General features: G+C 34.9%; 1 protein-coding gene across 12 annotated transcripts in view; it reads right to left on the bottom strand.

Moving 5' to 3' along the window:
* Positions 1-11,041: 11,041 nt before the first annotated feature.
* Positions 11,042-24,255, bottom strand: part of LOC137655305 (RNA-binding protein, mRNA-processing factor 2a-like) — a 354,099-nt gene continuing 340,885 nt past the window's right edge. For all 12 annotated transcript variants that reach the window (XR_011046836.1, XM_068389209.1, XM_068389205.1 and 9 more), the window contains one exon: positions 11,042-15,945. Coding sequence is in view for 10 of the 12 variants with exons in the window: in XM_068389209.1 (XP_068245310.1) it covers positions 15,868-15,945 (78 nt within the window). In the remaining 2 variants the exon portion in view is untranslated. The remainder of the gene's footprint in view (positions 15,946-24,255) is intronic.

Genomic DNA, 24,255 nt, shown 5'->3' on the forward strand with positions numbered 1-24,255 from the left:
TGGTTCTAAATTGAGTCTCTATTACTACTTTCATATTTACAGTGACTTTGCCAATCCCAACAGCATTTTTCAGTCCTTAAATTACTCAATAATCACTGTCGCACAGTCACAGTTTGACAGACTAACGGTTCCCTAACTTCCCTTGGCAAAATTCTACCAACTTGAACCAGGTGCAATTAGAGGTAGTGCAAAGTTTCTTTGTTTATCCCGAGTGTTGTAATCAAAGACAGCCAGGCGTTTTAGTAGCGTCATCTATTGCCGACGCGCCCTACCAATTAGTTAAAGAAAAAAAAAAAACGGGGTTTTTATATTTCGGAAGATTCATGTTACTATAAAAGTTATTCAATGATTGGTCTAATATTATCCATCTAGCGGTTTTCCATAGATGTATATTAAATCACATTGACAATTAGACTACCTATAATCTCTTTCATACTCATATAGTTTGTTGCTAGTTCATTTAGAAAATGCAATTTAAGGTTTGGCTGTGTATTTCATGTATATATGATATTGTAATTATAACTTACAGAATATGTGAAAGACATGCATTCGAATTAGGACCTGTGCGTAGAGTAAACTAGGAGGGGAGAAGAAAAGTGGTGAATGGTCTAATATTGTCTTTGGCTCGTTAACAGTGACATTTTTGTTATATCATATATAGATATGGTCAGAAATAGATGATCTTATTTTTTCGGCATTCAATGGGATTTTTATTTCTAGAGGTGCAAGTTTGCACTTACATTAGTAAAATAAGGGCCTCTTGAAGTGGCCTTAGCATCTATTAGGCCCTGTTTTAATGTACAATCTCGGACTTTGATAAAGTACATAGTCTGCAAGTTATTATCATAAATAGCCTACGTTCAATATACAACCTAACCTTAACTTTGCACCGATAAATGCGAGGAAAAATTGACCATTAGATGATAGTTTATGCTTGATGGGCAATATACTCAACATATGGTTTTGAAGACTTGAGTTTGCGTTACCAGATTGTTAGATGCCAAATTCCCTTGAGAACGATGGAAATACAACAAAATCATTGGCTTAAATGAAAATAGAAAAACCATGAGTACGTCTTTATTCATAGTGTAGCTTATTATATCCCCCGTAAGAAATATTAAAAGCCTAGGATTGTGTTCATTTTGCAAAATTGAGGTAAATGTTTATACTTGAGAAATTGACTCTGGACAACATTTGTTAAGTACACTATTTCAAAAATGTCTAATTTGATTTCTACATAGGCTACTCATATTATTAGTAGTATTGATACTAACGACGGAGTTTGCTTGTGTTTAGACTACAGGTCAAATAAGGGGTTTTACAATAGTTTACGGAACAAAAAGTTTTTCAGTAAAGCTATAAGATTTGCCTTGGCCGATCTATATACTCCAATTTTGAAAATGAGCAAATTCTTAGGCTTTAACATTACTTATGGTGATATTAAGAAATGACCTCCTTTGGCCAATCAAAGACAGTAAAGGGCTGGGTCCAGCTGGCTAACCTGGAAGATTTCTCAACTTAATAGTAATCCACACCAGGTGCAAATGCACGGTCGGCAAACAATGTTACCAACTTTGTGACATGGGTGGCGATCAAGAGTGCAGATGACGTCATAAATGAGGCAACCACGAACAAACCATAGATGTGGGCGTTGTTGAGGCACTGGAGGGGAGTCTTACTATTGTCTGACACAACTCCTACTGCCCTTTGCCCTCTTTGTGGTGCCTGGCCCTAGTCATACGTAGGCCTGTCTCTGCCTGCTGCCTGCCTTGGACTGTTTGATCTGGTAACACTTGTTCAAAGCGAGAGAATTATGGGCAAATCAGAGTGACTAACCTGCATTTGTCCTTTGTCTGGAAGGGGCTCCAAAGCAAAATCCCCAAACAAAGGCAAATGCTTGGCGTCCACTTGGAATGTCTGTAATCTCTCACTTTTTACAGTGTTACACTTAGCACTCAAACAACAGTACAAGGCAGGCGAACCTTTGACTTGGAACTTAGGTAGAGCACACGCCAGCAGATGGCAGGATACAGTAGTTAGTAGTTGTTTCAGGCATAGTAGGTTGCTGCCTCAACAATCACGGTCACTTCAATGGTTCGCTTATCTGTGATGTCATCTACATTTGTAACAAAAACAGTAAAGCTTGTAATGGCCATCCACCCGCAAAATTGGCAACAGTGTCTGGCCACTGTTCATTTGGATGATGAAGTTGATTCTAATTAGCTATTCAAATATCATGTAGCTTACTTGTACTCAATATTATGAATAAACCTTACTTTAATTTTTATCGAGATGGCCTTATAGCCTACACATCTATTTCAAATATAGTTTAGTCGTTCGCCCTTGACATTATCATTTTCATCGTTATCTCTTTACATATTTTTCCAAGATTTTCTTCAACAACTTGTTCTTTAATCAGCTATGCCTTTAACCAACTCAGCATTCCACAGTCGTACTATCAGTCACTGTGCACGACTCCCGGCGTCTCCTTTTTCATATCCTAGACTCGGAATAGCTCTTTTCCAACTGTTATCCCTACATTAAGGAGTTGGCTGCCTGATATGGTCTCCCTAATGCCTTCTATCAAAGGCATCCTCTTCCATCAAACTTCTCTCCATATCATCCTTCACCTATTCTCGCCATCTAATGATGTCTCCCCCTAATAAGTTCCCCCAAAGCCCTCCTCAGAATAGATACTGCTGCATATTCTTAGTGCTAGAATATTCTTACTTCATTACTTATCTGCTGCAGTTGTTCAACCTTGAATTTATCCTTTCCATTGATATCTCCATACATTTTTCCTTAGATTTTCTTCAAAATCTCATTTATTTAATCAGCTGTGCCTCTCACCAGCTTAACATTCCTCCTAGACTTATTCTGTTCATGACTTTATTTTTCATATCTTAAGAATAGCTACTTCTGCATATTTTTTGGGGGCTTGAGTCATGTCGTCCTGATGTAAGTTCCTCTTGGGCAGCTTTCTATTTGGGATTTTGGGGTTAGGATCTTATAATTTATATACTGTCATCTGTATCCCTAAGACCTTATTTTCTGATATTTTTACACCCTCTAACTCTTCAAACGTTTATTTCATTTTACATATATGTTATCATACTCATATCGAAATATTTCACCCTCTTTTCCTATTTTTGTTGCTATGGAGAACACCTACGCAAGAAATATTACATATTTTTTTTTCTAATTTCCATTTTTACTATCCGATTTGAAAGAAGTTTACAGTTAACCAGCCTTGTTTTTAATCTCCCCTAATATATTTTATCACCTATGTCCACTTTTGACCCCCCCCCCCTCCTAAATATCTTCCCGGTGCTACTATAGTGTGATATCTACTGGCATATTTGCGACCTATCATGTTTCGCTACACGCGTTAGCCCCATGGGCTAGTATTTTGGCTTTATTTTAATTATCTAATGAATCACGTTGCTCAAACCGATTTTTGCTGGGACTTGGGTCATTTTGCTCGTAATTTAACATTATTTCAGTGCTCCTCCATTCTGGCAGGTAATACATGGATGTGTTGTGTACACCAGCTGCATGGGGTAGTGTTTTGGCGTTACGATATTTTGATTATCTAACTAATCACCTAGTTCAAACTAGTTTTAAACATTTTAACTTATTTTCTAATATCAACAGTTGGTTGATAAAAAATGCATGGAACATATCGTACTATAGCGGAAAATGAACGGTAGATACCGTATTATAGCGGAAAAGGAATGGTAAATATCATACAGACACAGTACATCCTACAGTAGCACCTCTCTTCCATTGGACCTGGAATTGTTATCAAGTGTATTTTGTTTTTCCACTAATTATGTTAATTTTTATCATTACAAAGTATAGGTCCTTTTTAAAATCTATAATATTACAAGTAGAATACTTTTTTTAGCTTACCTCTTCCATATAGTGTTGTACTCTATTCGCTCCTTTTCAGTAGGTTGCACCTGACCTAGGTGTCATAGTTCTTAATTCTTTTGTAGTAGTGTTTCTCAATTTCTCAAAATGTTTCCCATTTTCTGGGCCTTTCCTTCCCAATCTCATTTTGCTCGCTTTTGGTTATTACTTTCAAAACATTTTATTCCTAATTAATATAGGCTACTGTAGACTCTGAGCTACACACTATCTAACCTCATATCTTATAGCCATCATAGGAAATACTTACTTTATGTCATTTAGATGGGCCTTTTAATTCATTGGCATCACTTTTTTTTTCATGATAAGCAACTACCATACCCTTGTTCCACTATCTACTGTATAGCGTGGAATGCATACCCTTCGCCTCATTTAATATCTCGTGTTCAGCAATCTTATTATTTGATAGCCTTCCCCTCATACGCTTTTTAATGTTTTTTTTTTTTTTTTTGCCACCTTCATAACATTTCTAAATTGCCTCTTTCTCGTTACTTTCCTCTTCATCTATCTACAATTTTGAGAATTTTCTTATCTATAACTATTTTATCCTCTCATGTTCCCACATTGCTGGCTGTGCTAGGCTATCTTTTTTTGTTGTTGATAAAGCTGGAGCAGTTTCTTTTTTTCCTCATCGACCAACTTCTATCTATATATTTTCCCTCTATTTATTTCTTCCAATTCCATTGAGCATTCATTCAGGATCTATCCTTACCCTGCTTTCCTTTGCTACTCTCCAGTATTTGGTTGCAGCCCTTTCTACAGCATCATCAAACTGATACATCCTTGCCAGATTTCTAATTTCTATATAAGTAATTTCAGCTCGCTCTTCGTTTCATCTTTTACTATCTACTTCTGTATTTGTAGTTTTAATCCCCACTTTACAAAGGTTCTGTTTCAGATCTCCATTTCTTTCATAAATCTCTTATTGTGTGTCCACACGAACCGGGCTGTGCCCTATTAGCGAACATCATTACCAGAACCTGAGAGTGGCGATGGCATCAGGCAAAAATCCTTAAGGCCACGATCGTGGTTCGGGCAAGGAATGACAACACTGGCATGCACTCGATTCCAAAAGTAACAGTCTCATCATGTGTCATCTAGCTATTAGTGTTTTAGTCTTGTCCCTCCTACATGTGTTCTCCAAGGTTATAAATGGTTGTATTCTCTCCAAGAGATTGTTAAACATCTTGTTCATTCTCATGTAGTATTGGAGTTCGTGTAAATATTTTTGCACCATCCATTTTATATATTTCCTTGTTCTGGTAAAGTGTAGCAATTATAATGCTGAAGAGTACCATAATTTTAATCTTCCTTTTAATCTTGCTGCTGACCATAGTAATGATATTGTACTGCACTGGACTGGAAATGACAAAATAGCTTCCACACCTAGTTTACTTCTATGTAGGGCATAGCTTTTCAACTTTGCTCGCCAATCTTTGACTAGTGATTGAGCCAAAGTGTCTGTCGAACAAACATTTTTACCTTACCATAAAGTGTAGGAGCACAATGTCATCACCGTTGAAACGAGGAAAGTTGAGACGGTAACATTCAGTGGTACCAGACAGAGTTGTCCACAAGTTTATATACTACTACCGGCAGCCAATGTTTGAAGCTGATATCCAGTGGTGTAACACACAGGTATTTACGTCATTGTTATTAGTGTGTGCACCGTGCACGAGACACTAGTGCAGTAGTTGCTAACAACTGTAAGTGCGGTGCATCATAACCATGCTGCACCAAACAATGAAACAATCAGGAAAACTGCACTATGCAGCATGATTATTGCTGCCCTTTGTGAGGACAATAGAATGGTGCATGGAAATACTAGTTGCAAAGACGAAAGTGAAAAGAGAGGCCTTTCAACCATTTTAAGAGAACCTGGATATGAATCTTTGATGTTCCACAAGCATGAGTTCTGCCAGTACAGAAACTGGGCCTCCTTTCTATCACAATGTCAGCTTTCCTCCAAAAGAGAATTACAGCTAGCCATGTTCATAGGGCAGGTGAAACCTAATCAACTAACAGCTGAAGTTCATCTGTTTAAAAAATATACTTCCTCCATCGTGTCTGAAATTCAGACTTTACGAACACAAGCAGAGTCAGTCACAACCCTTATTGCTCATTATTGACTTTATTGACACTCCTTTCTGCTTCCAATGGTAACAATTGGCGCTTAACGGGCACAGTCTGACCGTCTGGATGCACTTTAAGAAGACCATGGGGTTAAGTTGGCGATGGTAGTACTATTATTGGATGTCTGATGTAACAATTAATTTTTGCCACCCATCATTGTCTGTTTATGTGGTGCACCCTCAGTCCATTTTCTACAATTATCAAATTCATGTTATTTCTTCCTAGGTTGTCATCAACACACTTTTCTTCCCACCGCTATTCCTTTTTGTAACTCATTTTCCTCACATTACCCTAGCACTCATTTCCAACGTAAAATTTGATTTCTCTTCTAAAAGCCCCTAAGGCAATAGAATGATTCCAGGTTCCTTTGCAGAAAGTTCGGTCATTAGTTTAAGCTTTAAAGGCCACTCATGAATAGCAGAGGGAGGGGACAGTGACGTTGCCCTATCAAGCAGGACAATGCCCTAGAGACTGACCATATTACATATGATCAGCGCCTAAGCCCTTCTCCACCCAAGCTAGGACCAAGGAGGGCCAGGCAATGGCTGCTGCTGACTCAGCAGATAGACCTATAGGTTCCTCCAAACCCGCCGGCCTTAGTTCACAAGGATGGTGAGGTTGCAGCAACCAAAGGAACTAACGAACTTGAGTGGAACTCAAACCCGTCTGGAAATCACCAGGCAAGGAGGCAACCACCAGGCCACCACAGCCCATAACCTCCTATACAGACAGCACAGCTTACATAACTTTTATCTTCAACTTCCATAGACTTTTATATATTTGGCAACTTCTTTGGTTGGTGATTTTAATTTCCTTATTTCAATGCTACTGCTTCTATAATTCCTCAATTCTGCACAGGTAAACAAATGCTCTGGTGTATCATCTGCCTCTATACAGTCGCAAAGTCTATCATATTCAACCTTGTCTTCATCACTGCATCTTCCTTAATGTTATGTTCACCTGTGTAATTTTTTTTCTGCCATTACCAGTTACAAAACCTCATTTGTCTTTTCTACTTTTATTTCTTCTAATTTTGTTAGTATTTGCCACTTTAAATTTTTTTTAATTTTTGCTTTCTATATTTTACCTCTTCAATTTCAGTATCATACTTTTTTGCATATTTTTAAGAACCTTTTCTCATATGTTTCCTTCTTTGTTCTTCCACTATCTCTTTAACCATTTATTATCTGATATAATGATGTTTTTAAAAAGCACCAATTTTCTATTATCATTCAATGTATTTAACACAGATGTACTGTTCATTCATTATATGGATGATCATTTCCTACGGGGAAAAAAAATCATAGAAAGAACACATCTGAAATTAACATACAGGGAGGCTTCCTGAATGAGATCATGCAGATGTTACGAATTGTATAAATTTAAAGTTCCACTGCTGCCGTAAATTATTATTATTATTACTTGCTAAGCTACAACCCTAGTTGGAAAAGCAGGATGCTATAAGCCCAGGGGCTCCAACAAGGAAAATAGCTGTGAGAAAAGGAAAAACGGAAAAATAAAATATCTCAAGATTGTCGATTATACTGTATGACCAAAAGTATTTTTTCATCTTTATATTTCAATTGTTTTAAAAAGTCTTCAAATCTAAATCCCCAGTTGTAAGTCATGACTACCATTAAAACTTTTTCATAGATCATCAATTTCTTTATGATCTCAATAACATCACACAAAGAACACCAAAGCTATAGAAAAAATTACCAAGAGGTCTAAATAAGATATTAAAAGTATGACTGATGATGCCATTAGTGACCAAAATTGTTCATACTTATCAATACCTACATTCCCAAGGTCAGTGGTAGCCAATGCACTGAAAAGAAATGGCAGTAGGTCAAATACTTTCCAATGGGGGAATCAATAATGAGGAAGCTTTAGTTCTTTTGAAGTAATACCCTAAACTGTATCAGCATTTCACATATGAAGAAGAAAGGGGGTTTGAACAAGATCTAATGCAACTGGTCTGGCTGTTGAAGTTACAGCTATTGGTCTTTGGGCAACAGTACTAAGACTTATCGTATCTAATCAAGATATGAACCTCAAGTAACTTGAGAGCATTCTGTTCTTGTTAATGGAAAATATTTCTCCTAAATCCAATTTGAAGTTTTTCTTCATGAACAAACCAAAAACGTAAGTCCCAATATTCCTACATATTTAGGGGGACCAAAGATCTGGTAAATCCGGAATTCTATTAACAAAATCTGTTTCTATACTTGCCTGGTGTTCATATGGCTTCTTCTCTAAAGCTTAGTTTATCTACATAAGCTGTTAAGATAAAAAAAAGAAAATTCACATCTTTCCTATCAATAGGCACATGCCTCTAATAAAGTAATGTGACTATGTACCGGTAATAATAAGAAGCGAAGCAGTGACACGTCATAAGCTCTTAGCTATTTCAGTCTGTCGCATCATTTGAGAAAACTTCGCATTCTCTAGCTCCAGATTTGATGTGTTTTAGTGTATTGTAAGATGTCTTCCTCTGGATTTGTTAGCTATTACTGCACAGGGACAGTACCGAGATTTAAATAACCATTGTGAGGAGTGCAAATATTTCACTGCTCCTTCCATAGAAAAGTATTTTCAAGTTCAAAGAACATTAGTGGGATGATGACAATAAAGATACTGCAGCACTGTTCTTAAATACTGTACAGCATTTAACCCGCCAAGGCCTGATAATGATGAGCTTCAAAATCTCTTCACTTATTAGTTTTCTTTCTTAATCTCAGGCCAGTGATAATTTTGATCATATCTGCCTGGTTGTTAACCCTCAACCAAATTCTCAAGTCAGGTTTAGTGGTTTTTGTGTTCCATTCAGTAAGATTACAGAATGTTCACTTTACCTTACAGAAATCCAGCAAGAACACCTAAGTGCCATCTTAATGGTCCTACCTTATTAATCAAGCTCCTTTGGTGATGTAATTTAAAACCTATGGCTCTTTGAGAACACTATTCTATTAACCAGTAGTTTTAAATTCCTTGATGACCTCCTTAAAACATGTCAAAAATTTCCGAGTTCTCTATAATGTCCTCAAAGCTATAAAATACATTCTTTAATTTTGTTGTTAAATTATTTTTAAACGCAAATTTAGATAAAATTAATTAAGAATTTATTGTCTTCAAGATCCTTGGGCTACTTATGATATCCATGCAAGAACATGTGACAGCAATTATTTGGGGATGTCAATTATTTGGGGATGTCCTCAGCAGAGCTTTATCAATTAGTAAGGCACCCAAGAGAAACAAGTCCACAGGATGTTTGATATTGCCATTCAGTAAATTGTTCTTCCATCTATCTTCAACTGCATGCTTCTAAGAATAAGATCCCCTTGAAAAACCTTCTAGATCAAGGAACTTTTGTCACTTTTAGATTACCTTTGTCCATTTTTCTATACAAAATCATTAGTGCTCTTGCAGACTTCCAATGTCGTTTGTGAGGTGCTATTGCTGATGCAAATAGCATCCATAAAGTTCCAACAGAAGTTGTCCTGTAGATAGTCACCATTTAAAGAGGAAAGTATTGTTTTGTATGCAACCATACCACCAGAGATAGTCAAAAATACAAAATTGAATCTATCAAAAGGTCTATTGTGAGGACCAGCATACTTATTGAACCTTGGAAACCCTGGGCTTGGTAGAGTTCATCTTTTCAAACTATGATTAAAGGATACACTTGTTCAGTATTGTAAGGGGGAAATATGTATGGAAAGCCACTCGCTTAGTGCAGTAATACTAATAATACTTTATCTTTTTGTTTAGTTTCAGCATCCTATTTAACTTCTTATACTAAGATTATGTATAATCTTTCTAATGCTTGGACAAAAGCTTTTTGCAAGCCTTCACTCTTCACAGGTACTCTGCTCAGCGCAGATCAACAATGAATGAAAGTTGAGGTATTTCTCTCAGTGGGATACCAGTATTCTGATATTCAAAACTGAATGAAGCAATGATTGTTACATAATTAACTATAGCTGAAAATCTGGGTTTCAGGAGGTGTTACAGGAACAATATGGATAGACTACGTGTACTTACCTCACTGCAAAGGCCAACCTCAAGCCTAGTCAACCAAGACCAACCCAATTCAGTACTTCACACTAATACTGGTACAAAAGTTATTTGAGAAGCAACAGTTTGTACTTCACATGAGCATATATTCCATATATCAAAGCTGAAAGGTGGACTCCAGCAAATTCAAATTATGCGACTATTATCAATTATAACGGTAACAATCTAGTTCATAGAATGCCGTTAATGTTTTTAAATTCTCATTGTAGAAATTGATTTCAAAATCATATACAAATAGAAACTACACTCTTCGTAAAGAACATATTTAGAAATCTTACACGATTCTAAATACACTTTCAAGATTAGGCCTACTTCACATTACAAAATAGGTGCGTGTTAAGATTTATTACATGATATGGGGGCCACAAGATAAACACTGGTAAAGGATGAAGAACATGGAATTAGAATTTGTTTTCCAACTACTGTACTTGATTTACATTTGGCTGAGGCTTTCTGTGAATTTTTCACTTCAATTTCACTCAAGCATTTTCAAGAACTTAAGGATGTTATGAAAAACTAGAGTTTGATGAGCAATTCAAAACCTGTATTGTTTCAATTTTAATGTTACACTTAATGACAAGTCTATGTGGGGAGTTTCTAACAATGAATTCAACGGAGCTGATATAGTAACTATAGTGCTTATAAATAAAGTTAATTTTCCTCAGCCTTAAATCGAGGTTCATCTGCTTTATTTGCAGCTCCTTTCATTTCAGATGGAAGATGAAAGTGAGCAGAATGGAGGACATTTTGATGAGGAAGGAAGAGACCAAGTAAATAAAGGAGGTAGAGCCAGAAGTTTTTTATATGGACAACTCAAGAAAAACTTCCGTCCTTATTGAACCAAATATAATTAAAGGAAAAACTAGAAATTAGGGTTTTAAGTCTGAAGTAAAACAGCCGATTCTTCACTATAAGTTTTTATACCCCGCCTTTGGACCCTATACACGATATGATATAGTTATAATGACAATGTCGTACACTTAGTGGTATCCTCATACATTACTCAACAAAATGTGGTATCCTGACTAGTACTCCACATGGTTGCAAAACTACCTTGCTTATTGACCAATGATAAAAACTGATAATAAAGTTAAATCATTATAACTCCTCCATGAATATATTGCTACAAATAACTCAAGTTAACAAGACAGTAAGACTAAAAATAAAAAAATAAATCATCTTCCTTTGGTTTGTAATGTATCAGATCTAATTATATGATGACCAACATCATTTAACACAAATTCATCTCCCGTTGGTCTCCTATTTTGTATAATTAAGGGATTTTGGAGCACTTCAGGTATATAAATCAATATTTCAAATTTAACTACCAAATTAATGGGATAACATATTACAATCATCTTTGTCACTGCCACAAAAATTGCTTAGCAAAATCACAGTATTAGGCATATTTTTACTCTAAGTAGATTAATAACACGCAACAGGAATATATCAAGCCGAGATTCATATCTAATAATATTATAAAAGAAACCACCAACTTCAAATAACCAAATCCATAGGGGGCAGTTAGCAACCACTCTCTTTCCCAATAGAACATTCTTGTTTCGCTGAGGTAAACGTGGACAGCAAACTAGGACAGGTTTTAGGGCAGGTTGCAATTATACAAATCCTCTAAGTAGAATGCAAATAGGAAATTCCGAATTAGTTGAATCAACAAATCATTCACAATTCTAATTGGCATTGTTTATAACAATTTACATACTGCCGGGGTTTATCTACAGCCTAGTCTGCTGCTAGAATAACTTTGCTAACACAAGCCCACTGATGTGTTTTGGAAAGGATGGTCTAGGTTAGGCTGAAGGCTTTCTCAACAGCCAACAAATATTATTGCTAGACATTCCATTTACAAATGGCTTTGTAAAAAAGAGGATCAATTTCCATGCAATGGACCAAAAGAAAGAAAATGAAAAAAAATCCATAAAATATTGATAACCAATGGTTTTTTAAAAATATATATATATATATTTATGTATATATAACTTTGATAGGCTTAAAGTAGTAGTGACAGTAATAGTAGTAGTATTGCCAGATGAGATGAGAGGAGCTTGGGCATGAGAGCAACAACAACCTAATCTAGATGTCCTTACTGAGATGGCAGACATGTGCAAGCAAAGTGGTTCAATTTAAAGGTCACTTGTCTCTACAACACACATAATAGGCAATTATGTAGGGAAAACGACATAATGCAGCAAAGCTACTGACCTGCAGAACTAAAGGTAATTACAAACTGAAAAAATATATTAAAATAATAGAAATAACAATAACTTTTGTTAAATAAAGGAAACAAAAATAAGCAGAGCAATAAAATATACCTTACCAATTTTTTTCCTCAAAATATACAAAACTATGTTTTAAGTACAAATTTCTCCAATGAACAAAATTTGCCAACTAAATTCCAAACTCTGGTTGAAATATGACATTTCTAGTAACCTTCAAAAACCAATGGAATGCTCCTTATATAATCTGCAGAAACTATTAACATAATATTCCTTAAAAAATGGCTTCGTTATCTTGTTGTAAGGCATAGAATATTGGACAATTCTAGAAAGGGCACTTAATAATTATGCAGTAAGAATAAAACTTCAACCTTTGAAAGAAATGGCTGAACACTGGTTTGGATAAATGTGGTGTTTTGACACAACCACTTCATTATAGATGTATATGAAGGCCCTCTAGAAAAGCCGACGGGCCGATATTTCAGATGAGAAGATTTAGAGACTATGGCTTTTACTTTTGTCTTTTCTGAAAAAACGGTACCGTATCAAGAGATTAAGCATAGCTTTAAAGGGATATAAGGAACACTACTGAACCATTTAAATGACTGTTCTGGGAAACACACCATAGCAGCATCTTCTCACCTGACTGCCCATTGATATGTACTAAAAGAACATCACCTGTTGAGCTCATAACAGCTACAGTTTTCAAAATGGACGGAGAAGTATCAAGCTGCGAGTTTCACGTCTAAGCTGAGGCATTATATACATAGGTGCAGAAGGATATTTTAGGCATTTCCTCACAAGGCAATAGAGGGGACACCAAGCTACCTGTAAGATCACAGTGTATACTGAGCACAAAAATCAGGGCTGTCTTACTCACAATATTTTTTTTAGCTTTTATGTTATGTTTTTACCTTGAGCAGAGACCTCCTGTCATCTGCTAAAAAGAAGTACCTGCCCAGGGAATAAATAGAAAATTCCTCATTAAATAAACATTACTTTACCCCTTTTCAATCAGTAGGTCATTTTAAAGATATTTGACAATATTATGTAGCTAGTTTTCTGATATATTCCTTATAGTGAGAGACAGACTCCTGGACAGGCTACTTGTTTCTGCAGTGGTGATAGCAAGAACACTTCTGCATCTCCTCAGATCAGACATGAAATTATACCCACCAAGCTTGAGGGTAACCACTGGTAGTTCATCCAGTAGTAGGCGGGACACACAAGCATTCAAAAGCAGCAACTGCTTGCTACTTAGAAAAGCAGTAACTGCATGTAATCCCAAAGACAGCAACTACTTTCATTCACCAAGGCAGCTACTGTTTTTGGATTGCTGTGCCCCAGCCTAGACACGGGGGCACACAGGTTCATCACTTAAAGCTTAACACTCATCCTAATTACTCGTTTAAAATTCAAAATCCTGTTAATAGGACATCAGAAACTTAATTACAATTAAGTTAATGAGAAACATGTATGCCTCCTAAGAAACACTGATAAATACATACTACGATATGACAAAACAGATATGTATACTAATACCACATTCAGCAACCGAGACAGTAATGTGGACTTGCCCAATGCTACAGCTTCTAACTTGACTTAAAAACATTTCAAGTACAGTATGAGGCAGAAGTATCACAAAGCCTACAGATTTGTACAAAAAAGGATTTACACAAAAATAATGGATAAAATGAGCATCTTAAAAAAAATACAACTTGAAACCTTTGAATTTTCTAAATTAAGCGTAGCAGGGCAAGTCTAATAGTCCAACAGTGAGCCTCCACTGGCTTAGTAATGTATCTCATACATATTAGATTTTAAACATCAACAACCAAGACTGGGATAGTGGAACGGAATATAGAGGCAAAAAATATGGACAATCAATATCTTCTAACACTTTTAGCAGAAAAACCACTATTTACATCGAACCACATGGCAATACACCACACATTCTATCTTCAAAAGACTCCAGGTCACAACAATTGAGTTGCACCAGTAAATAACAACCCCTATGTGGTATACACCCATGCATGTTGCGCCACTTCATGAATCAAAAAGGTTTATTGCTGTCAATAAACATAGCTTTATATCAACTGACACACCAAAGTTTTTTTTTTCTTTTTAGGATGGTAGGCAAATTAAAACTACACATTTGAAACACTGGTAAACATAAAAATCCAAGGTGCAATTGTTTATATATATGTTTATAATATATATATATGATATGAGCACCTCATTTTTCATGTTAAATTGAAAAGCTCCCTCATTAATGAGCATGCTTTCTCTCACTCTAGCTCAGTCATTCTCGCTCAGATGCTTGCCAGGACTTACTACAGAAGCACATCTTGTATCTGGCATATAATCATACACTCAAAAAATATTTTCTTCTAATCTACTTCATGCCCATGCTTGCTCCTACCTATCAAGAGCAGCGGAATATGACCTTTGGTACAGCTTCCTATATGAACTAGAATTCTTTGGTACATACAAGGAACAATCAATGTGGAATCATGAGGTGTGTATGTACTTTAAATATATATATAATATATGTGTATCTGTGTGGATATGATAAATATAGCTCTCCGACGCATTAATCGTACAAGTACAGAACTCTCCACTTGTACTGTATTTGTAAATTGTTAGGCATATTGTTGTCTTTTATTTAAATATGTTAGTACAGTAAGATATACATGTGCCTGAGATTCCTTTGTTATTCGAGAAGAACACATCAGGTATAAGAATGTGTGTTATAAGACTCTCTCATACTCCCCATTCTAAGGAAGGTTACAGCAAGCATACGGCATGAAAAGCTTATTAAATATCCTAAATATCTCTATGAAAATTGGGTTTGTCGTGAAAGAGCAATATTAAGGTAAGAATGAAAATTATCTTTTCATCCATATTCCAACTTTGTCTTTGAAAAAAAAAGAGAAAAAAATACAGATAGCAAACCCTTCACTTCCCCTTACAACTTAAAAGTAAAGCATATAAAGAATTGATATATCATTTCAGAATATTTTTGTTTATACATGCAATATATCCTAAGCACTGACTGCAGCTCTTCTCATTTAATGAATCCCATAACAAACACTTTACAAGTATAGCTGGGATAAGTACTGGATGGGGGTAGGGGGGGGGGGGGGGGGGAGGAGGATATGGGTTATATCTTTGGGTGAGAATGGGATGGGAATGCAAACTCTGGCTCAAAACTCTAGGTACATTAAGTATGACCCTTAAAAAGAAAGAGATCATTAATAAGGTTATATTAAATCTGCATAAATCACAAGAATCAATACATCAATCAAATCAACATATCTTTCTCATTTGCACTTGACTTTTGGAGCAAATAATTTCCCTACAAATATAAAAGGATATATTTATCTTTTTTTCTGTACATCCTTTCATGACAGTGATATGCCGTCGTGTCAAACTTGAATATATAATGTTTGAACGTTCTTTTTATTTGTTTAAAGATTCTCTTTATCTTCTTTCAAGCCAGAACAGTTATGAAGCCAGGCGCTCCATGTGGGCTGCAGGTCGGGGCTCCATCAGTTTCAGTCTTGTGTCCCTGGAAAAACAAATGTTAACATTAGCTAAAAGTTAGATCATAAATATGCAGATAATTTAGATCAAAGTTGACAAGTTTTGATATACTTGTAAATTTAATGTAATGCTAAAATAGAATCTTACCAAAATTTATCAAACTTTCTTAACTTATATAATACTGCATCTCAATTTGAATCAGATTTGTTTACCTAAACCTAACATAATTGGTTTCAATTGCAAAAAAAAAAAATTTTCCCAAAATACTATGATAGCTTTTCCTACACATTTCATGTACAGTACAATATGGGTGATTAACTTCTTAATAGCCAATTACAAATAATCATTCTACGATAATCAAAATAAGATACTTATATGAAGAAATTTTGAAGTTTAACCCAAAGTCCTTTAATACAGCACATGAAAATACAGGAAAAATAAGGCAATGCATTGATGCACATACACATAACAAAATTAAGTCCAGAAAGTAGAGATGATTTTTCTCTTCTTACTACCTTATAATTATAATTCATAATTTGAGAATTTTCATGGCTATTTAAGGTCTAGGATTGTAAAACCTCAGTACTGTATAAACAAAATTAAATGTGCAAATGTTTAATGAATAAGAAAGTAAGATTTAAATCTAATATAATCTGTTACAATTTTTTTCCGATTATCAACAACTGCTGTCTGTTTCGCAAACTATATATGTACAATGCAGTACTGTATATTGATTTGGATAAGTTTGTTACTAACTAATGGCAAAACAAAGGAAAAAAAAATATAGTACTCAATGAAACATAATTCTTAAACGATAAGTAAATTCTGATTGCTAGGCTTTTGTGATAATTCCCTCAATGATGTTTGCAACTTGAAGCATCTTTACTTCGCTTCATGAATAGATTTTATGACATCCCTAACTTGAAAATACACTTCGCAACTAACAAAGAGTTAATTTTTTACGCCAGAATTCTTGTACATGTATTGTATTTTAATAACAAATGTGTTACTACTTTTACTTAAAATCGATTATTAAATTTATAAATGTTTCATCTCAACCTCAAGGTACTCAATTTAAATCTAGTTACATAGATCTCAAAAGGTAGAGGAAGAAGGAAATGAAGCTTAATTAGTAATTAAAGATTCTATCATCAAGCATACTTGCCGTAGGAAAAGGTGAGAAACAAGTATACATAATCCACTTGCTCTTCCCAAACGCTCAGATTCTAACTACAACTCAGAGGAGGACTGTATCTAATATCTAAAAATAACCTAGATAACTTTCATAAGCCTTTACATTGAATGGACTATCTTTTGCTGAATACAAAGATTCTTGTCTAGTAAACATTTCTTGCTTTCAATTCTGTAGCCAAAATGCTCTTTTTATTCAAAACTACCAATAAACTATTTCTCTAACATAAAGAACAAAAATATGTTCAATCAGGGGTTAAGAATGCATTCGTATTCAACGGGAAAATTACAAGTTGTAACCTTTAACTTGCTAAAGCATAACAGTTTACTAATGCTGAAGCTCATGTAAATATTCGGATTAATAATGATTCAGATTTACCACAAGTTAACCTACTTAAAATTAGACTATTCAACACTAGCCTTTTTTCCCCAATTCCTAAAAAGCCTATTCTTTAAAATTCTGCCATGTAAAAAGTAGCCTTTAAAATTTGAAGGAAAGTGGGCTAATTCAAATGCCACACAAGGTTCAGGAATCAAATTATAAATTGTGCTATTCCTATTTCCGTAATTTACAGAATTAAATGAATGACAAAATAAACCATCTAGGCATTTAACAAAGGGGTCCTTATCAAACAAGTTTCATTAAAATTGACTGAAGTCATGATTTATTAAAACAACTTACTAATATAAATTAACTATAGCCTCATCAACAATAAAAAAAAATCGAGACTTGTCAACTGTAATGTAAATCTTAGATGTCATTCAAACAGACATCATTCTATCAAACGCCAACTCCTAGCTGTCTCTAGTTAGTAAATGAGATAGCGGGACTAGCGACTCTTAAATATTTTTATTTTCTAACTGAAACTCGCAGTATTAGTATAAACAGTAAAAAGATGATGAATACACTAGCTGCAAGCTCTGAAAAGCTGAAGGCATAGTGTCCATGCATTGTAATTTTCAAAATAAGTTATATTGACTAATTAGTTAATAAAGCATCAGAACCCAAGAAGCCAATTCAAATTATGGATTTTGTCGAGAAGAGTTGTTGAATGCTTGAATCTACACCATCACTAAAGTCTTTAGTGACTGCAAAATTAGTCCTCACAATTCCAAAAAAGTAGGATGTATATCTACTGGATTCTATCAAAGTAAGATGTACGTATATCTACCAAATTCTATAAAAGTAGGATGTATATCTACCGAATTCTATAAAAGTAAGATGTCTATCTACTGAATTCTATAAAAGTATTATGTATATCTACTGACGGATTGGAAATGAATATAGAGCCATCAAATGTGCGTTTACAGATTCCAATTTTACGGACACGGTACAAACAGAGAAAATTAAGCACCTCAAACATCTATTTTCATTAATGACCTTTCTAATGTAACCTTGCAGTTGAATCGGTTGAACGCCAGAAGTTCTAACTTGCTGCTAACGTTTTTATGTTGAACAGGCTGACACAGATATCTCTTCATAGTTTATATGGCATTTATTTTAGCTATTTTACCTGCTTTTCTAGCTAGAGTTGTAGCTTAGCTAGTGAATAATAATAATAATAATAATAATAATAATAATAATAATAATAACAATAATAATAATAATAAATATTAATAGTTCACTCTAGCTTCCACAAGACAAGTGAGCTTAAAATACCAGATTCATCTTTAAGGATATGGAATTTTTTTTTTATAGTAATCAAAGGTCAGCCGGGCTATTAACTTATAACAATATTTAGAAAGCAGGATGGTAAAAATGAACAAAGGCAGGGGAAAATGAGTGGGCATGAACACTAAATGTATCAATAGAATTAACTTTTTTTAAGAGATTTATGAGTTGGAATCACAGACAACATTCATGAAAAAGAATGAAAATCAACCAATGAAAGGAAAACTATCAAGAAGATTTTCCCGTTCCACAGAAACGCAGCCTCTTGGGAGACGTGAGGAAGGTCAACAGAGGCCAAAATATTGACGAAAAAGAGAAAAAGAATTACAGGAAGGATTATATTTTCCTTTTAAAGGCTTATCATTAGGAGCAGTGTCTACTTTGGTGAAACAGTGAAGTGGGTATTTGCTGGTCCTTAGGTTCCCAGAAAATGAAATTTTACATTAGAGTATAAAATTCCTCATTCCTAACAGTCGCAGCAAACTTTAAACTATTACAGTCACCTCTCATCTCAAATTTATATTATAAACGAATATTCTCATGAATCTCGGTGTTTTACTGACTAGAGTAATAATGTTGACTGGGCAAATCATTTAAATAATAAAATGGGTTCTGAGAAGATCTACTTGAAGAGCTTCCCCTTTTCTTCTAACGAGATGTTAAGGATATTAATGTGTTGATTGTCCAACGTAGTGAAACTTTCTATGGTTCTTTTCACAACTGTTTCAAATCTAACATTGGAGTGAAAATTTGGTCTAGGGAATGAAATGTAGTGTTTTAGAAGCTAAATATCAGAGACCACAGATAGCAGATGAAAAATTCCACGGCACAAAGTAATGCGGCTTACGGAGAAGGTATGCAGCAGAAAGTATTTAATGTTGTCTGGCCAGACAGTACTAAATTGGATCCCTCTCTGGTTACGGCTAATATTTCATTTATCTGCACATAAACCGAATAATCTGGTCTATTCTTCACACATTCTTCTTTTTCACCATACACCTGACATTTAAGATTACCTAAAAATTCTTCTTCATGCAAGGGGTTAACTACTGGACTGTTACGGTTTAGTTGATACTTTCCACTTGGCAAGGGACACTTCAAAATCAAACCAGTGTTCCTTAGTCTTATGTAGTGCCATAGTCTCTGTACCATGGTCTTCCATTATCTTGAGTTAATGTTCTCTTGCTTGAGGGTACACTCATGCAGACTACTCAATTTGTTTTTATATCAATTCCTCAATTGAGCTATTTTCCCTGTCGGAGCCCTTGGCCTTAAAGCATCCTGCTTGTCTAACTAGGGTTGTAGCTTGGCTGATGATAATGATAATAACAATACAGAACAGCAGTAAAAGTTATAGGGGAACCTCTATGAAGATGGCATCTTGAAAATAAATAGCCTCGCAGAATCTAGCTACAGTAGAAGAATACCACAAGCACCAAGAGGACACAGGGTACCTACAGAATTATACATGAGGACAACGTATATTGAGGATGGCGGCTGCAGATACTGCTCAATTAATTCATCCTAAGAATTATGATATATACTGTATGTATATCATACACACACACACATATACAGTATATATATATATATATATATATATATATATATATATATATATATATATATATATACACACACATACATACACACATTTATATAAGAAATAACCATAGAAATCACTACATCTGGGGCTTTTTCATTTAAAAATAATTACTTTAATATTACCATATATTTCATTAGTGATATAAATTTAATTCAATGTTAGATCATCTCTAATGGCCGAGAGAGACCCAGAGAGGAAATACGGATGGGATCTCTTCCTCAAAGATATAGAAATAAAATTAATGCATAAAAATATCTTTCAGAAGATTAAATTAACTATCTAATATTTCATGAGATTTAAGGTGTCAAATCTAATTATCTATCCCACCTTCAAATTTTATTGAAACTGGAAACTCTGCTTCAAAATGTCTAAAAAAATAATTTAAGTGTACTTAAATGTAAAAAAAATACGCGTCGTTTGGAAACATTTCAAATATGAAATATTACCAGCCTTTTATCATAACGTTAATGACCTAAAAGCTATTTATCCAACATCAGCATCATGTCTATTTTTAATAAAACTTACTAGGATAAAATAGCATTTTTTTTCACTCTTGCTCTTTTGGAGCAGGAAGTTGAATGTACAGTACATGTACTTTCAACTTCATAATGAAAGTCTTAATAATTAATGGTATAATACTATTCCCACTAATGCAGTAGTAACAAGTTACGAAAATTTAAGGCAAATGCGAGATGCTTAAACTTTCATTTCCGTTATACAAGTCATGGTAGAATAGTTTTTTTTTGTCAGTGTGTTCACATAAATGTCGTATTTAGGAAAAATGGCCAAACTAGCTAAATTACACATAGAACATCTCACTGATCTAATTTGTACCTACATCTAAGAATTGCCTTATAATTTTGAAGCGAAGAAAACGCTTCTAAAGAGTTGAATTTATAAAGTCCCAACTTCTATATAAGGAATGATTTAGCACGACTAATTCCAGACAGATACTAATTAGGGATGATTACGCAGCCCCAACATGAAACAAATGCCTACCATTAATTCTTCTCACCTCTCTGACAAAAAAAAAAGTATGGAAGAATTTCCTATACAGTATAATTAGTGTTTACCAGTGTCAACACCCATTGTGCGTTAGTTATAACCTCTTGAGGGAAGGATTATTATGCCTTAAAAACTTAAAATAATTATGGTGATATGAGTAGTAATAGTAGTATTAAATGTATTATTATCATCATTAAGTTATGGTTATGTAATTGTTTAGTTATATCTATTCAATAAAAGGTATGTCAGTAATGTAATTAAGCATGTGTGAGGGAGTGATTCAATTAAAACATCTGTACCAGTTCAAGGTAGGAATCTTAAAGAGACCCAAACATAAACCTGCTAGATCAATAATATGTTTCCTGTGTAAAAAAAACCCGGCCCCAAAGCAGCTAACTGATATCCCAAAGGAAATGTTGCTAGAATGACGAAACCTCCAGGACGACCTGCTACTGCAGTTACCTTGGAAGTAAAGAAAACTAAGACCAAAATGGCTGCTTCCACTGTCGCAGTATATCCAACAAATCTGATGAATTACGGGGATGGATTGTGAAAAATGGTAAGGGATTTAAAGTTGTTTGTGGTAGTACATTTTCAGCAGATAACGGTAGACACAAAACAGAGATGGGCATGGTAAGTCATCAAGTACTAACTACGAGGGATGACGGATGTACAACCGTGCTGGTGAAGATGGACTTGGTGCCTGTAGAGAAGTTTACCGACAATACTGTGAATATTGTAATAGCAAATTCTACGGTATATTGCTACCACAAAGCTAAGATCGAGATACAAACTCCAAACTTTGAAGGTAAAGTAATAGCTGCATTCTTAGACAATCCACTGTTTGACCTTATCACGGGTAATACCCCCGATTCTTCCCATGCTTTAAATCCAGATTCTAAAAAGTGCGCTGTAGTAACCCATAGTCAAGCAAAGAAGAAAAGGGCACTGCCAAAACTCAAGGAGCTGAACTCAACCAGATGTGTCAAGACAAAGAAATCTGTGATCTAAAGAAGGAAGATGAATCCTTAAACAACGTAAGGACGTATGCTAGGGAAGTTAGAGTGTTTACTCATAAGATGCCCAAAGAAGTCTCCCAATTCACTGTAAAGAGTAGAAAGCTCTACATATCACTAGGCGAAGGTAATCAGAAGGACTAACTAATTGTGCCTCAGGTGTATTGTGATGCTGTGAAGGATTTAGCCCATGAAGGTTTGATGGAAGGACATCTTGGCATAGGTAAAACTCATGAGAGAATCTTGAAGTTTCGCTGACCAGGTATTGTAAGTCTTGTGACATATGCCAACAAACTGTGGGTAAGGGAAGGGTTACTCGAGCAGTGTTGAGAAAGATGCCGCTAATAGAGGAGCCATTTAGCTGTGTAGCTGTGGATCTTCTGGGCCCAATAAAACCTCATTCATCAAACGAATCCCAATACATCTTAACATTCGTGGATTATGCCCCTGGGTACCCTTAAGCAAGGGCTTTGTCTGCAATTGACACTGTAAGTATCGCTGAAGCCCTTTTAGAAATGTTTAGTGCGATTGGAATTCCAAGAGAGGTAGTTTCTAACCATTGAGTCCAGTTTACCTCAAACACGATAAAGGAAGTATACACCCTGTTGTCTGTGAAGCTACTTAATCCTACCCTTTACCATGACGTGTAATAGGCGGGTAGAATGATTCAACAGAACATTTAAGATGTTAAAGAAGATGTGTGCAGAGCAACTTAAGGAATGGCATCAGTATCTTACAATTTTGATTTCTACATGCAGAGATGTACCTCAAGGGAGTACAAAGTTTTTGCCATTTGATCTCGTGATGGGTCATACTGTGAGGACCATCAGCAATGTTAAGACATCTGTGGGAAGACACTGAGGTAGAATGTGAAACAAAAACTTCCTATGAATATGTGATTAATCTCCATGAACAACTGTAAGGCACTCTTGCAATGGCTACAGAAAAGTTGAAGAAAGCACAAGAAGATGCTCATCCTTACAACAATCGGAAGGCAAATGACCAGAATTTGAAAGGTGATAATGTACTACTATTGATGCCTAACAATAGCAGCAAGCTGTTTTTACAATGGCAGGGAGCATGCAAGGTAACCACCCGATGCAATCAATGGAATTACAAAATCGATGTGAATGGAGTGATCAAGAGATATCATATACATCTACTAGAAAAGTATTTATCCCCAAATCCAGTGATGATACAGATACCCCAATTAACTGTAGTAATTAAGAAAGAATCTAAAGCATTCAAAATAAACTATGTAAAAGGTAGAGAAAACGAGTGTGCAGACTAACTTAGCAGAAATTTGTAACCATTAATATATACAGTATTGCATATACATCAGGTTTTAAAAAACTTTGTCTTTCCTTTTTTACCCAGGTATGGGGAAAATTGTTGGGACTACTCTCTCAAGGGAAGATTACCAAGTATGTCTTACAACCTTAAAATAATTACGGTGATATGTGTAGTAATATTATTATTTATTTATTTGTATTATTATTAAGTTATTGTTATGTAATTGCTCAGTCATATATATAACAATACTGTAACGTAAATTGTGATAACTAATGATTCTATTACAACGCATACAGAGCTAATGCAGTGTACGTCTATTAAGGCGAGGGAAAAATCTATTGCGATATAGGGAACCTAGAAGATTCTAGAATTAATAGAAATGCATACGTGAAAGTTGGAAAGTTAGTGACATCATTTAAGATGGGTCTAGATTTCGAAATTATTTTATATCTTAATAAACAGTGTTTTAGTGAAGTGTTTTTACCAAATGAATAGAAGTAATCTTAGTTACATCCTAAGAAATCGTGTAAAAGTTCTTTTAACATAAAGATC

This window comes from Palaemon carinicauda, chromosome 1, assembly GCF_036898095.1.
Source record: "Palaemon carinicauda isolate YSFRI2023 chromosome 1, ASM3689809v2, whole genome shotgun sequence".
Classification (NCBI taxonomy): Eukaryota; Metazoa; Arthropoda; class Malacostraca; order Decapoda; family Palaemonidae; genus Palaemon; species Palaemon carinicauda.